Below are 15,847 nucleotides of genomic sequence, written 5' to 3'. Positions count from 1 at the left end.
ATCTTTTTCTCCCTGCTGCTGTTTTCATTTTGTTTTTGCGTCTTTGTGACAATGCCAGTGAGGAGTTCTTTAAAGCACCAGTCGCTGAATATTAAATGGACTTCTCTCCGTTTCTCAGAATTTCTGCGAACACAGAGCAAGTTCAAAACACAGCAGCGAAGAAATTAATTATAATATCAATGTCTTGTCTCTACTCATCTTCTGGACCCCACCCACCCCTGTGAGGCTTATTACCAACAGTAATTTGGCGCTGCAGTTCCCTCAATTACAAATGAAACCATTGCCTCCTATGGTGGTATTAAACCAATTAGCATTTCAGACACAACCATCTCTGCAGTCATGTAGCTATTCAAAGCTTATGCACCTCTGTGAGATGGGATTCCAATATGCATACGACCCTTCTCTAGCTACTAGAATTACATTGTTACTTTGGCTTAAAAAGTGTTCTGCTAAAACAAAGCCACACATGCTTTTACAAAGAATAAATTAAGCTATGATTTGGTTTGAGCTTGTTAAACCCTTTGCTCTCTCTTTGTTGTAGTCCTGCTGCGTGAGGAGGTGGCCCAGCTCCAGGAGGAGGTGCACCTGCTGCGGCAGATGAAGGACATGTTGAGTAAGGACCTGGAGGAGACCCAAGGAGGTTGCTCCGCGGACGTGCTCTCTGCCACCGAGCTCCGCGTGCAGCTGGCCCAGAAGGAACAGGAGCTGGACCGAGCCAAGGAGGCTCTGCAAGGTAAGAACCTCGCCAAAGAACAGCAAGCTGTGTGTGTTATTTAAAACACTAACATTGTTATTATCTTAAGATATGGACATCTGGGAATCAGAGATTTACACAACAAAAGTCAGTGTTGGTGGGCGTGCCCTTTTAAGTGAAACTGTGAAAATTGGAAGTTTGCAAAGCAGCATGAAGTTGCAGCAATTCTCACTTCCTTCTCAAATCATTCTGTAATTGCTTTATTTCCAGCTGCTTTAGGTTTTCAGTTCGCCACTCTCAGAAAACCAGCCGCGTTTTGCAAAATTGAAACCATTTTTACTTGTTACCGTATTGTCAGTTTGAGTGTCTATAACAGTGTGGTTAGTGCTGCCCATTAGCTGCATTATAGGCCATTAGCATGTTTTCCGCTCGAGAGATGGAGTGGTATTTTGAGGTGAGAGAGGACACAGATGCTTTGACTCTTCAAAAAGGCCGCTCCACGCTGCAGGCAAATCCTGCAGCTCCCCCACTCTGCACCGCCCACGCACTCTGATGTACATACAGCACAATGTACTGTAGAGGCTCCACTGTATCTCCACCGTGTGCTGCATTCTGGATTTATAGATTTGGGCAGATGTGACTTAAAATGTTGCTAACATGTTCATATAAGCTTCACCTGAACAGTAGCTCAGTGTTTTATTTCACTTTTTTGTGTATATTTCCAACTTAAAAGGCCATTTTAAGAACTTAAGTTATACTTAATCATAATAAAAACTTAAGACTTATTTCCCCCCAAACTGGCCCCTATAGGCTGTTTGTACAAGCAGCTTATTACTGTTATTACTGTGCAAGATTATATGTCTGGTCAATTAAATGTTGCTACCCTCACTAGTCTAAGCCAAAAATGCTTGTTGGTTAAGTAAAACTGCTTATTATTGAAGTGGTTTAAAAAATATTACTGTTAACTTTCATTTATTAATGATTTGATTATTGAAAAATGCCAGCTGTTTTGAGTGGCTCTTATAATACCTGTAATATGTAATTTAATTTTCCTCATTGTCCTTTGACCTTTTTCTGCATGTGCTGTTAAGGTGCATGTTAAGACCAGTCAACTAGTCTAAGTTTAAATTTCAGTTTGAATGTCAGGGGAGTTAGCCAGTGGGAACATTCCTGCTTTCCTGCTTATTACAGCCAATATTTACTTTTATTGTGAGGCGTTTACCTCTAGTTGCCATAGTAATAATGATGAGAGCAAAGGAGGAAGTTAGGTGATGGAGTATAAAGAGTGACAAAGTCCACCAGGGTGATCAGGGTGGATGGATGGATGTCAAACAAACACAGGACCTTGACCTAAGAGACTGCCAAAAGACCCAAAGCCTAAAAATAGTCATTGTAAAATTATAGTAGTCAGGAAGTATGGTAAGTAGTATGTACTTAACTTATGTGTGCAACTTAGGTCATGTGACCAACACATTTGTTTTAACCCAAGCCATGATCTTTTCTTAAACCTAACCAAGCACTTGCCTTATACTTACCATGTTTACCACCTGTTTAAAACTGTAACTATAATGGTCATTTGAGAGTCATTGGCAAAAGACCTTTTCTGTTGTTTAGGTATGACGCTGTGTTGGACATGGTCTTGAATGTTGTAAAATTCTCCAAGGATCTGACTTAAAAGCAAAAATATTCATGACTTATGTTTAGACCTGGTAAAATGAATGAATAAGAATTATTCAAAACAATCACAGGCAGGTCTTTTATTGTCATACACATAATATTTAATTATTAGAGCCATAGACTGATAGGACTTCACAATTGTGCATAAAAAAACACTTAACATATTTAAAAGGTAAATGTTGTGTCATTGAAATGGTCGGCATCCAGAGACGTTATTCATGACCTGTAATTTTCTTATGGAGATTTGTTACTTGAGGTGGACTTTAGAGTTGACCTCATGTTTTGGGGGCTTTTTACTTTAAGTGCTGATTGAAATGACGCTTGAAAAATGGATGTTTTATTTGTTGGCACAGATAGGACAAACATGTTTAGTAACAGTTTGATCAAATGAAAAAGTTACTGTCCTAGCTGTTTTTAAAGATGTGTTAAAATGTATAAGTATTGGTTAAAATGAATAACATACACTTCAACCTTATGACTACATTATTAGAGAAACCTCATTTGCAAAATAGAGCTCCTTGAATTACTTCTTTAGAACTGATGAAGTACAAATGTAGTTTACAGATTCCTCTCTGTTAATGACTAACTTAGTGCTCTGTATCTGTTTTGTGCATGAGTGAATGTAAAATGGGAATACATTTCTTACATATGCCTTCATGGAGACTTTGCAAAGCATAGGGTATAGTAATGAACAAGTTCTAGGCAGTGCTCAGTGGATTGCAGGGCATCAAGCAAAGATGTCATCAGCGTGGCACTGAATCATTCTTTTCAAAGAATAATCGCCCATGGAATGAGGCAGAGCACAAAACCACCATTTGCTATCAGACAAACACACGACATGCTGTCAGGGGATTTTGTTGCTGCGACATTTCACTTGACACTTGCAGCCTACGCTTTTTTGGGGGAAGAATTGCACAAAAACAAAACAGACTGGGGCAGTGTAGAATAGAGCAACACATCAAATAAATACTTATCTCCTCTTCAGCGGGATGTTTGGCTGTCTGAACAGACTGCACACAGGCTCATATATTTGACTGTATGACTCAGGCCTTGTTAATGAAGGCCAAAGCCTACAGAGCCCAGCAGGCACTGACAGCAATCAGCAGCTAATGAAAGCTTTATAAAGGGGGACTTTGGTTGGCTTACGAGGTCCAGAAACGTTAAGCAGGGTGGATCTGGTCTGCAATTAAGATGGGAGTATCCTGGAGGACAACAGGAAATTGGCTGTTGTCGTTTTCAAGTATAGTTCTGTAGGAGGAGGTTCACAGAGGCAAATTAAAGCATGAGAAGTTATCATGGTTCCTACTTTTTAATTATTTTCGCTCTTAAAGCTTTTCTTATTGAAGCAATGGAGCAGAAGTTGATCTTTAAGGCCAGAGAGTAAACCATGTGAAAATATATATCTTTATTTGCATTCAGTGGTGAAAGCAGCAAGATTTCTAAATTATTTATGTCTTTCGCTGTTATTTTTCACATGACCTGGCCTGTACAGCAGTGGCTGGATCCCAGCTCTTTTGTAAGTCCATGGTTGTCACACTCCATCTTCACGCACTGACACTGTGGCTCGCTCAGACTCCAAAGATGCTATTTTTTAAGACAGCTATGAAAAGCCAGCAAGAGCATTAGCTAGCTTTTTTTCTCTTTGGTTACATGTGGTGGGATGCAGCCAGTGAATGTTGGCTTTGTCCCCAGCAATATTTACAGTTGTTTCCAAGCAGAAAGTGGAAACACATCTGTCATCTCATTTTCTTGTTTGTGTTGCTTTTCCAGCTTCTTCATGTTCTGTGTTGCGGATACTTGCTGGCTATGGTACTGGACAGTGCTGGTGATAATTGACAGCATGCAGAGGAAACTAGTTTATTTTGTTTATATTTATACGTATGTTGATTAGCTTTCACGGATGCATGCCAGCCAGTAGGGACACTGAAGAGAAAATGAAAAAGGTAGTGAGGCAATATCTAAATGTTTATGCAAAGCAAACAATCAGCAAGTAAAGGATAAAGTGAGGATGCATTAAAAGTATAGTGTTTTTTTTAACTGTACAGTAGGTAAACATCATGGAAAAAACTTTATGGGGTTATTATAGTGCACTGTAGTTCAGGTGTACAAAGACGTTTTAGAGAGTTTTCAGCATAGTTCTGAGTTGTGAACACGTCCTGTCTTTGCCTGAAAAACAACTGGAAAAGGTCATCCATGTCCGCCCATGTCAAAAGGGAGAAGTGTTTGTACCTGTTTCAAATGGCCACACTCAAGGCCACTGAGAAAAACCTGCCATCATACCAAAAGGCAAGATGCAAAAAATTGTAGAAAAAGAGATTATAGCATACACTTTCAGTCTTTCCTCAAAGGCATTCATGTGAGAATGTGAGCGGAACGCGAGCAAGTGATTAGCGCAAAGAGCGCAGAACAGATTTTTCATAAAGTTGGAGAACTGCAATGTGCAATACTGCTGAAAACAAGGTCTGCGTCCTGGCCGGAAACCTCATAAAATGCACTGTTCAAATATTTCAGTCAGGCAGCATGTTATGATCATTTTGGCCCATTAAATGTAAGGCTTAGATAATGTATACATTTATACATATATACAGTTGCATTTTCTCTTCCATATTCCTACGCAGGGGCCCAACTATGCCTTGCACAGTATTAAGCAGGGTCAGAGAGTGCTTTCACTTTAACTATAACGTACCTGCTGTAGCACACCAGATTAAAGGGGTTCTCATATTCCAGCTGGTTTAGAAGACAGGGCCAACACGCAAAGTCAGCAGTCAGGATTAAAACGTTAAAACATAAATGAAATTATTATTATTATTAATTAAAATAATTATCAGCCATCGTCGCAGTACGACTCACATGTTTGTTTTCCAAACCAGATGCAGAATTCTGCTCCATCCAGCACCAGTTTTGTTTCAGTACTGCTGACACCATAAATTTGAGTTCACAAAGTACTTTCAAAAGGAAACCGAGAAGTCATACACATGCACATTATTCATGTGAGTCTTTAATTACAATATAACACGGTTGTGTTCTCACTGCTCTGCTCACATCCTCTGGTCTAATCCCTGTTTTACTTGGTACACGTACCACTAATGGCTACTTGCTGATTAAAGTAGTTGCAAATTTTGGATTGTCTGTTTCGGAAAATCACAAAAATTGCCACTTTCCAGTTCTCTTCGAAAGATTTGAAAAACACTTACTGTGTAGCGTACTAATCCAGGTGATGTGTGCTAACTCTGCCAACCATGATACCTCATGGTGACAATTTTACGTTTATTTTAAATCCTTTTTTTTTTTTTTTAAATGTTCAGGGCCCCAAATTACAAGTGTATCGAGTTTCTTGCTTCTATGAAAAAATGAACATTAATATTCACATATCAATTGGACTATACTGAGGCCATTCACACACATTTACTTATAAAGTCACATTTTAGTTTAGCCTTTCACAAATTTGGATGAACATTGCATTACTATTACAGAGTATTTTAAGATAGGCCTACTTTAGAAAAACATTTATTTATTTATTTTTTAATAAAAAGACTTGTCAAATTCTCATCCTCTCTGTACTGGATCATTCTTCCAGAGGCAGATGCCTGGTTATGAATATCTCTGATGTTCCTAAAGCTACCAACATTCCTTGTTTGGTGACTTTTTGTGTTTGAAGGGTTTGTGATACAGCAAAGAGAAAAAAAAGTCATTGTTGTTAGAGGTTGAAATAGTCAAGTTTTAAAGTGACTAAAAAAAAACACAGACCAAATGTTGAGAATACCTCATTAACTACAGTCATTTCTGTATGCTGCCAATTGGAGGCGAGATGTTGACTCTATTTGATTTCCCCCAGTTTTCACAAGGCTGGCATATTGTGAACATCATACCAGATGCTCTGGCAAAGTGTTTTCCTCGAAGAATGAGAGAGATGTTTGGAGAACTTAAGCGCCCTGGGGTTTGTTTTTTTTTATTGAAGTGCCACCAACAATTATTATGAGGCAGAGTAGCTTTATTTATTTTCCTGGTTCTGCTTTGGATGAAAAAGCAAAAGGCTGGAGCAGTAGAGTAGCGTGAATGAAATGCATCATCCCCTCCTTTACTCTCTGCCTCTTGAGATAATACCTGTTTACTTTGGGAATGGTTCACAGAAAACTGTGTTGCCACTCCTACCATCGGTTCAGTCGGTTCACGAGTAAATTACATGCAGATTTTCAGTTGCCTATGAATACAAAATGGAGAATTCAGAGAGGAACACTGTTTTTCAGTCTGTTATTCTTCATTTCCCCCCTCGCTGTCTCATCCTGTATCTCTCCCTCAGCCTTTGTTTGGTGTGATGCCCACACCGTTTCAATGTTAAGGCCTGAGCTCACTCCCACTGTGTGCCAGATATTAGCCTGTGAGCACTATAATTGTAATCGTGGGTAATTGCCAAGCTCTCTCGATTGCAGGTTTTGTTATGATGCCCGTGGGCACTCGATCCAGCCCAAGAGGCGCTGCTGTGTGTCATTTCACCCCCCAGACCTTGAAGTACACAAATGACGATGAATCGAAACTGTGTTGGTGATCTCCAAAGTTTTATGTGAAGGAGCAATGAGAAAATAAACTGCAGTTTGGCTAATGCAGTTGGACTCTCTAAAACAGAGTTCCTGTGGATCCAAATTATTGGTATTATTGGAATTAAAAGTCTTGAAATAATCTTTCAAAAGTCTGAAGAATGCTAAGATGTGGGAAGTAGGATTTTATGAATTGTTTACTTCTGACAAATTTCAAAATAATAGGTAATGCCTTTTTTTTTGTTATTTGAAATTTACTGAATATCTCTGGCAATAATGTCACATCAGGATAATGGAACAAACAACACTCATCTATTGATAGCGGCTGGGATGGTCAAAGCAGAGGCTCCTCTGTATGCTGTCTAGTTATCACGGTACCATGGATGTATTAGGACACCTGGATACCCCATTCACTTCTATGAATATTGCTAAGTGGCGCATGAAGCCAAAAAGCTCTTTATCTGCGGTGTGAAACAGGATGATCAGCGCTGCCTCTGCATCATTAGGCCCAAGCTGGAGCTATTTCAGGTTAAGCATTCCGCTAACTGGATAAGGAATAATATTATTTAATCTTGTGGCTCTTCTAGACTTTCCAAATTTTATCAGGCGAATGGATCAAATCCTGACAGGGAAACAAGTTATTTCACAGGGATTGTGACACTTCAAAAATTGTCTTCAGTGCCCAGTGCACTTCCTGGTGCCCTGCATTTTACCATGGATGACTTGGGGAAATGCAAATTTATTTAAAAAAAACAAAAAAACATTGGCCATTTAACAAACATTTAGTGGCATGGCTGAAACTAGTACTAGGCTCTGCATACAAAGATCGGTGTATTATTAAAAAATGATTTTCAAACTGCAGATTAAGAAATATAAAATCCCCAAGAAAACTTGCTAAATGCCATGTAATTCCCAGTTCTGTTTTACCCTCGTCCACCATGGGACAAAAAAGTCATTCTTTAAGTTTCAATTTAAATTTGAACAAAAGTGTTCCTGACCCTTATTGGGGTCACTTCATGTTTATTTTCCTTAAATTTTGATTATCATAAAATTGGTCTTAAGTTTAATTCCAAGTGGCATTTTTTTTTAAGTATTAAAAAGTCTTAAAACTAACTTGTGGTTAGCTGTAGAAACCCTGTAAAAGGTTTATAAGTTTACTCAACTCTTATTTGGATTTTCTCATCAAAGTTGTGTTCATTGAATTTTCAAAGCATAGTTGTCCCTCTCTTCTGTTTTTAATTAGCTATTTCCGCTTTGGCTAATTACTATCACTGAGGGACTCCCAGTCAATCCAGAGCCCAAATGAAAGCTGCAGACAGCTATGTATCATCAAAGCACAGTCTGCCTGCTCTGTTTAGTGTCATTTCACGCTACAACGTACTCAGAAAGCAGCTTTGTCCTTGACTACAAGGCCTCTTCCTTGATAGGCATTAAACACCCAAACACACATACACACAGACAGACACAGACAGACACACACTTTGTAAGGCTAAAAGTTGTCAGGCTACTTAACCTGATTACATTAAAGTAATTGCAGCCATTTTAGTGGTACCTTTTATTTTAAAACAAATTAAGGCTTTTTTTTAAAAAAAAAAAAAAAAAAAGAGGTGCCAATTGAATCACGGAAGCTCCAAAAAATAAATAAATAAATAAATATTTCCAGCTGATGTGTTCTTGCAAGTCTTTTGTGATTTATTTCCCCAACGCTTGCAGCAGCTCCATGATAACAGGTAATGAGGATGGTTTTGCTATTCAATTTGCACCTTAATTTATTCACATTGGATGAAAACACGTTTGGATCACACTGGCCCCTAGTGGTAATCGATGAACCTCTGCTAGACTTGGTGAGAGAGAAGTTGTACCAGCACCTTCATATCACAGTCTACATCACAGCTGACCCACTCTTTGTACTCGTCTGTCACGGCAGTGTCACATAGCTTGCACCTGAACAATTAGACTGAGCATCCATAAAGATTACAGCACGAGTTAAGGTCGTTTTTTGATACAGTGGAGACAGAGAGGTGTGTAATGAGGTACTGTTATGGGATCAAAGTTTGATTCGCCCCTTGATTCCCACATGTGTCAGTTCTGCTGCTTAAATAGCTTGTGTACACACTGTTTCTCACACGCACACACCTCCAGATCACCTATTAGTGAGCAACGTTTGATCTATTTTTAATGGCTGTAGCTTCTCGGTTGTGCATAAATTTATAGCAAAGGTCAAATATCATTGCTGAGTTGCTAATTAACTTTAATTAACGTGTGTGAGTATCGTGGCTGCAATGATGTCTGATACAATAGCAGCATGATCTGATCTGATAGCGCCGATGCAAATATCAACCTCACTCAACCATTGAGTTTGTTCTTACTGAGGAGGTGAGCGCTGTGCAGCTCTGAGGCTCCTACTTCATTATTCAGTTTGCAGATTTAAAATCCCAAACCGTGAACAATGGACTCCCTCCAATGAGCCGATGTCTCTTTTGTTCTCTCTCCCTAAATAATTATGATAAGAGCTGACTAAAAGCCTGTCCCTTCTCTTTAGGGCTGAAGTTGTATGGAGTAGTGTCAGCGTGGAGTGGTTTCATTCATTAATGCGAAGAACATCATTTTCTGAGGGGGCGTTGATAAGTGGGCCTGTCTTTGTGATCCTGTTGTCTATTGTTGCAGGTGAATTGAACTTGCTCGGATAGCAAGTTTTACTAAAAAGACAATATGTAACTTTGAGAAAATCTTTTTTATCAGTAACACATCTCTCTAAGGCCATTATATGAACTTTAATCAGCATCATGTTGCCCTTGTCCACACTCCATAGGCGCAAGCGAGCCGCTGGGCGTCAGCCAATATAGTGACGTTACATACACAAGACTTATTAACCTGCACTGTGTTGACAAAATGCTGGAAAATAAATTACAATCCCTGCTGTTTGTAAATTACGTCCTCAGCTAATGATGCAAAACAACCAACATCAGATCCATGCAACGTAGCTTTACAGTTCGCTGGCTAAACTTAGCTCTTTGGCTGCCCAGCTAGCTCTAACGTAACTGCTCTACATGGATCTGACGTTAGTCGCGTCGTCACATAGGCTGATGAAGTAATTTGAAAACAGCTAGAAACATTACAGATAATAACTAATAGCAATAACTAATAGCGTTTTCTACTCAAGACAGTACTTGTGATATTAGCAAATATTAGACAGCTAAAGCCAAAATATCAAAATATATTTCATGTCAGTGTTTCCTCTAGGACTGAATTTATGATATGGGGCACTGAATTTGATGAACATTATGCTTATCAGACCACAACTGAGACAAGGATTAGCTAGCTTGAGAACCTGGTGGTCGTACTGCCTCACTCCCTGCAACTCAGAGAGAGGCTGTAAAAGCTCAGATTTAGCCTGCAGGTGTCGCACCGGCCGAAATGAGCTTCCTCCGGAGCAATGGCTGGGCTCAGCCTCAGAGATAGGGACCTGAGCTCAGACATCCAGAGGGAGCACAGAGTAGAGCCGCTGCTCCTTCGCGTCAAAAGGGGCCTGTTGAGGTGGTTTGGGCATCAGATCAGGATCCTCCTGGTAGAGGTTTTCCGGGCACATCCAGCTGGTAGGAGGCCCCAGGGCAGACCCAGAACACGCTGGAGGGATTATATTTCTCATCTGGCCTGGGAGCGCCTTGGGGTCCCATAAGAGGAGCTTGAAAGCGTAGCTGGGGAGAGAGATGTCTGGAATTATTTCTCAGCCTGCTTCCCCGACCCGGTCCAAGATAAGCAGATGAAAGTAGATGGACTGAAACCCCCAGTGAGGCAGGTCTCTGGGCAGCCACTGTGTAATGTATAGCCTGTAACGGAAACACAGAATTTGACTATGTGCTGTTGTGGGTGCCAGTAGTTTGTTGATATTAGTTGACTCCATTTCTTTGTCATTGTTGGACTCTACTAGTGCTGTAGGGGAGATGAATTTTAGCAAGACACTTGGAAACAGAATAACGTCATATCCTTTGGATTTTCCCCAAAAATGTATTCAGAGTTCTTTACATAGAGGGCTGTAATTGGCTACAAAGTTGGAAGGGCTCAGTTTTTAAGTTATGGTACAATTTGTTCTCCTTTGGCAATAAATAGCGATAAATACTTGTAAAAAGCTACATACAGTACCTTCAGTTAATTGAAATGCATAAAGATTGCATATGCTACAGGCATTAATTCCTCAAAGACCCCAGTATTGTTGGCATGCTCGCTTTTCATTTATTTATCCATCTCCGTCAGTTAGAGACCAAAGGGAAAACCTGATTGTTAGAGAGAGTTGAAAACAGAGAGGCAGGAAATGTCATTCAGCCGAAATCATGGCTGGGATCTTGTTATATTTGTACCATAATAGATTGGGCACACCAGATAATGAGGGTTGTAATTTAACCAGAGAGGAGCTGTGAGTGGGATGTGAAAAGCGTTGCACAGTGATAGGTAGGAACCGCAGCAAAAGAGACGGTTGAATTTGATTTTGTTTCTCCACATTCAAGGATCATCAAAGCATCTTTTTCCTGGAGCCGAATAATGTTTGACACTTGATTATCGCTGGAATTACACACAGAGAGTTTGGCCTCATAACGTGATACATTCATGTAGTGTTTTAAAGTGGTAGCCAACCAAATATCTTTCCTTGGAGTATCAAACAATAACCCCCTGTAGGCTTGAAAGGTAGCTGTTACCAGCTTGTAATTTGCTTTTTCACAAACGACGACAGTTCTGGTCAGCTTGGATTCATGTCACTTACAAAAAGGGGTTCCTGTGGTGACATGTTTTCTCAGCAGGAAAAAAGCACTAGCACATACAAGAAAAGTGTCCTCCTGTGCTATAATTTGACTGGAACATATCCCAACCCTACCAGTATGAGGAAGAGGCAGCAGAATGACAAATAATACACTAACAACACTGAACAAACAGACTACAAAATCAAAATCAAAAACAAAATCAGACAAATATATAACACCAATAGGACTAGTTTTAGAGAAGAATACAGCGGCTCAATTAGTAACCAGCTCGCAATGACCCCCTGTTGCTTCTCCTTTGCTATTCTGACCAACAAACATCAACTCATTAATTATGTTATCTCATATATATCCAATATATATGTATGTGTCTCTTTATTTAAACTTTTGCCCATATTTATCTAAACATTTATTTATTTAAAGAATAATTAAGAAATGTACTTTCAGTTTCACTTTCTTGTGGGGAGATGAATAAGAACATTAATACCACTCTCAGATGCGCTAAATGTAAAGCTGGAGCCAGCAGCTGATGAGCTTAACTTAGCATAACAACTAACTACTTGAAAAAAAAAAAGCCCCTTTAAACTGTGTTGTAAGAACCATGATCATCAGCATCAGACAAAATAAAAAGAGTAATTCTTTGAGCTTTTTTTGAAAAAGTTTCAACAGACCAAAAACACATTTAGTTTAGTTTGCTGGGGAAAGAATAAGAAAGGAACTCTTAAAAAGCAATTAAAAAAAATGAATCCTTTGTGATGCTATATAGCGCCGTAACCCTCTTCAAATGAACCACTGAGGACCCAACAATTTTCTGTTTGTCAGCTTTCTCATCGAAGTGTCAGAAAAAAACAAATAAGCACATTTTACAGGAAGTTATTTGTCATACAAAAGTGACTCCAGCCAGTAGGAACGTCCTAACTAATAATTTGGCCCACTTGTTACAAGCAATCTAAGCTCTCCAGCAGCAAAGTATCATAGAAGAGCCTAGCAGACAAAGGCTTTTATCCCACTGCAGTAGCCGAGGCTCACATTGAACTACTTTAAAGCATGAGGGCTTTGGTAGCAGAAGAGCCTTTGTGTTGTGAGCTAAAAACCACTTATGCAGATTTTAGAGTGTGCCAAAAGCTTGTGATATATGCAGGTGTTTTTGTTTTTAACATTGAGCTGTGGGAACAGTGGCTCGGACTTTTGATAGTGAATGTTTATTCTGCATGAGTCCTGATCTGCTCCTCTTTTGCTTTTAGTATTTCAGGGGTCTGCATGCAGGAACACATAATTCTGCACAAAGATAACTGCCGATCCACATTGTAGACACAGAGGGCAAGTACCAAAGTGAAATATATTCATATTATAAAGGTGCCTGCACAGATATCATTCCTCCATGAAAAGACTATTAAATTGAAGCCTTTTCAACAGCTTCCTCTCCATGTCTTCCTCCTCCTCTAGCTCCACACACATTAGCTTCAACTCTGTATGGTTCCCAGGTGGTTCCCTCTTCTTTCATCTGGTAATAATTCTTTGAGGCTTGGAGCGAGCCACAGAGTATGTTAGTCATTAATATGGCTGTCAGCAGGTGGAGCGATTCTAGCGCTTCCTATCTCACCTACGTTCTTTAGGTAACTGCCCCGGGGGCATCTTCTGTGATTAAAGTGTTCATACATAGGTTATAAATGGTAAGTAACAGTGCTAACATGATTTGCAAAAGTGAATGGACCCTTTTAGCAAGTCACAGTGAGGGCTTTCTTATATCCGACACCAGGAGGGTTGATGTTGCCAAACGGTCACAGGTGCAGGATGTGAGGCAGCAGCAGTGTTTTTGGCTCATCTCAAAGACGGCTTTGATTTCACTTCCTGAGGCAGGTGCTGCGAGGTTTCCTGTTTCTCTTGGCCAATAAGAGATGTTTCTTGTCTTCATACGCCGGCTAGTTTGGCTTGAATATCATTTTTGCTCGGGAAATCCACCTCCTGAAGAACGGGTGAAAGGGAGAGATATGAAAGGGTGACAGGAGAAAAAAGGAGGAGAGGAAACGAGAGGGTGAATCTCCATTCCACTTGCCTGAGCGTGCTCCCCAAACAACAACTTGTGAATGTCACGCAATTAACCAGGCTGTGATATAAGTTAATTAATGACACACAGCTGGCTCGGAGGGGAAAAAAAGAGAGAAGGCAAAGAAAGGTGAACACATGATAACAAGCATCGAGAGGGAAACAGAGAGGCGTGTGATGTTATGAAACCTCCAGCAGTCAGAGCTGCTGTGCTGTGAGGAAATATATGTCAAAGTGAAGAAGACAAAGGTGGACAGACACACTGAGAATACACAAAATGTAAATAAAGCATATATTGTCAGTTTGGAAAGCTGTCTGGAGGGGGACTCGGCTTTAAGCTGATGTCTGGAAAACAGCCTTGAACGAGGAGGGAGACAAAATCAAGAGAAAGCAGGAGATGCAGAGGAGAGAGAAAGGATATGTTGTCTTTGAGGAAATTAGAGATTCTGTGAATAACTACAATGAACCATATTATTTATCATGATGCGTGGGCGAGATGCCAGAGGATTAGAGAGAGCGTGTGGCAGAGAGATAGATGAAAAGAGAGACCCAGCCTCTAAAGAATCCGGCAGCAGAGAGGAGATTGACGGGAGGGTTCATGTGTGATTCACCCCTTTATCAACACGCAGCCACACCACATTAGAGCAGCAGGTGTCTGAGAGAACCTCATTACTTAATTATTCTTCATGATGAAACTGCTACAAACTGAATCACAAAATAATACAAATGAATAAATACTCAAATATGAACCACCTCAAAATGTTGTAAGCAGACCAATATGAGGTCTTTATATGGAACCCTTTGAAACCTGAGCAAAAACATGGGAAGAAGGCAACGAGTAACAGAAGAAGAAATGACCCAAAAAATAATATTTTTAATTAAAATTATTATTATTACTATTATTATTATTATTGAGTTTGTAAAATAATTTTAAGTACATAATTCTGATCATTAAAAATATAGCTTTTTGCCCAGATTTTTTTCTTTTTTTTCTATGGGCATCTTTCTCTTCCCTAGCTTTTTAAAAAATAATGATCTAAATCTGATGATTTCTTGCAATTTGCAGTTTGGTTGCAAATTGCAGTTGCTCGTTGCCTTTCCCCCCCATCTTTTTGAAAGAAATCACACCAATTTGCTCAGGGTTTAGGGGTTTCAGTAGTTGTGAAAGTCATCGGGAAGCAGCACAAGAAAAGGAAAAATGCTTGAGCTTACACAGGGTTAAAGGAATTTTACTTCTTAATTTACATATTTGCGCTTAATATATCTATATGTGCAATTGCTTTGACAAAAAGACAAGACACGACACTCACTAATTTTGAGAAGACCTAGCTGACGTTGTAAAGCGTTTTGCTCACTAACATCATTCCTCAGTAACGTTGGAAGCATTTGTCATTGTTATTTATTTGCTCTGTGGGAATAGACACACATGACATGTTTTCCTTCTAGCAATTATGATGTAACCAGCTCTGTCCAAAACACAAGGATGCTATTTTCTCTAAAAATGTGTATGATTTAACTCACCACCACCAATATGTTAAGTAATCCATAGTTATTTCCTCCTTTACATGTAAATGTATGCTTTGTCAGACACACCAACACACAGATACTAGGTCCGATAACTAACAACCCCCCCCCCCCCCCCTCTCTTTCTTTCTCTCTCTTTCTCACTCTGTCATCATTTCTTGTAGCCATGAAGTCGGACCGTAAGCGTCTGAAGGCAGAGAAAGCAGACCTGGTGAACCAGATGCAGCAGCTTTATGCCACACTAGAGAGCCGGGAGGAGCAGCTCCGCGACTTCATACGCAACTATGAGCAGCACAGAAAAGTATGGCACACATGCTCTGACCATAAACAGTCACGCACAAGTGCATGCAGAAAAAAAATCCATTTAAAGAGGCTCTCCTTGTTTCATACTGTGTTGGCTGGATGCACATAAGCACAAAAAGGCCCGTCCAAGCAACAGCAACCGGTTATTTAAATAAGTGAGAGGACTTTCTTTGGTCCTCACAGTTAGACTTTAAAACAAAATATATCTGCATGCAGTTGAAAGAAATATTTTATAGATGTGTCAGGGTATTGATCTACTCAAGTGTAAAGAGAAATGACCACATTTTTGCACATGTAAATTTTAGTAACAATGA

General features: G+C 39.7%; 1 protein-coding gene across 5 annotated transcripts in view; it reads left to right on the top strand.

Moving 5' to 3' along the window:
* The window catches only part of kazna (kazrin, periplakin interacting protein a), a 224,519-nt gene that overhangs the window by 190,346 nt on the left and 18,326 nt on the right, over positions 1-15,847 (top strand). For all 5 annotated transcript variants that reach the window (XM_042491186.1, XM_042491182.1, XM_042491184.1 and 2 more), the window contains 2 exons: positions 542-733; positions 15,395-15,531. In XM_042491186.1, the coding sequence (XP_042347120.1) occupies positions 542-733; positions 15,395-15,531 (329 nt within the window). The remainder of the gene's footprint in view (positions 1-541; positions 734-15,394; positions 15,532-15,847) is intronic.

This window comes from Plectropomus leopardus, chromosome 8, assembly GCF_008729295.1.
Source record: "Plectropomus leopardus isolate mb chromosome 8, YSFRI_Pleo_2.0, whole genome shotgun sequence".
Lineage (NCBI taxonomy): Eukaryota > Metazoa > Chordata > Actinopteri > Perciformes > Serranidae > Plectropomus > Plectropomus leopardus.
The sequence above is the reverse complement of the archived record's forward strand: the minus strand, read 5'-3'. Positions and strand labels throughout refer to the sequence as shown.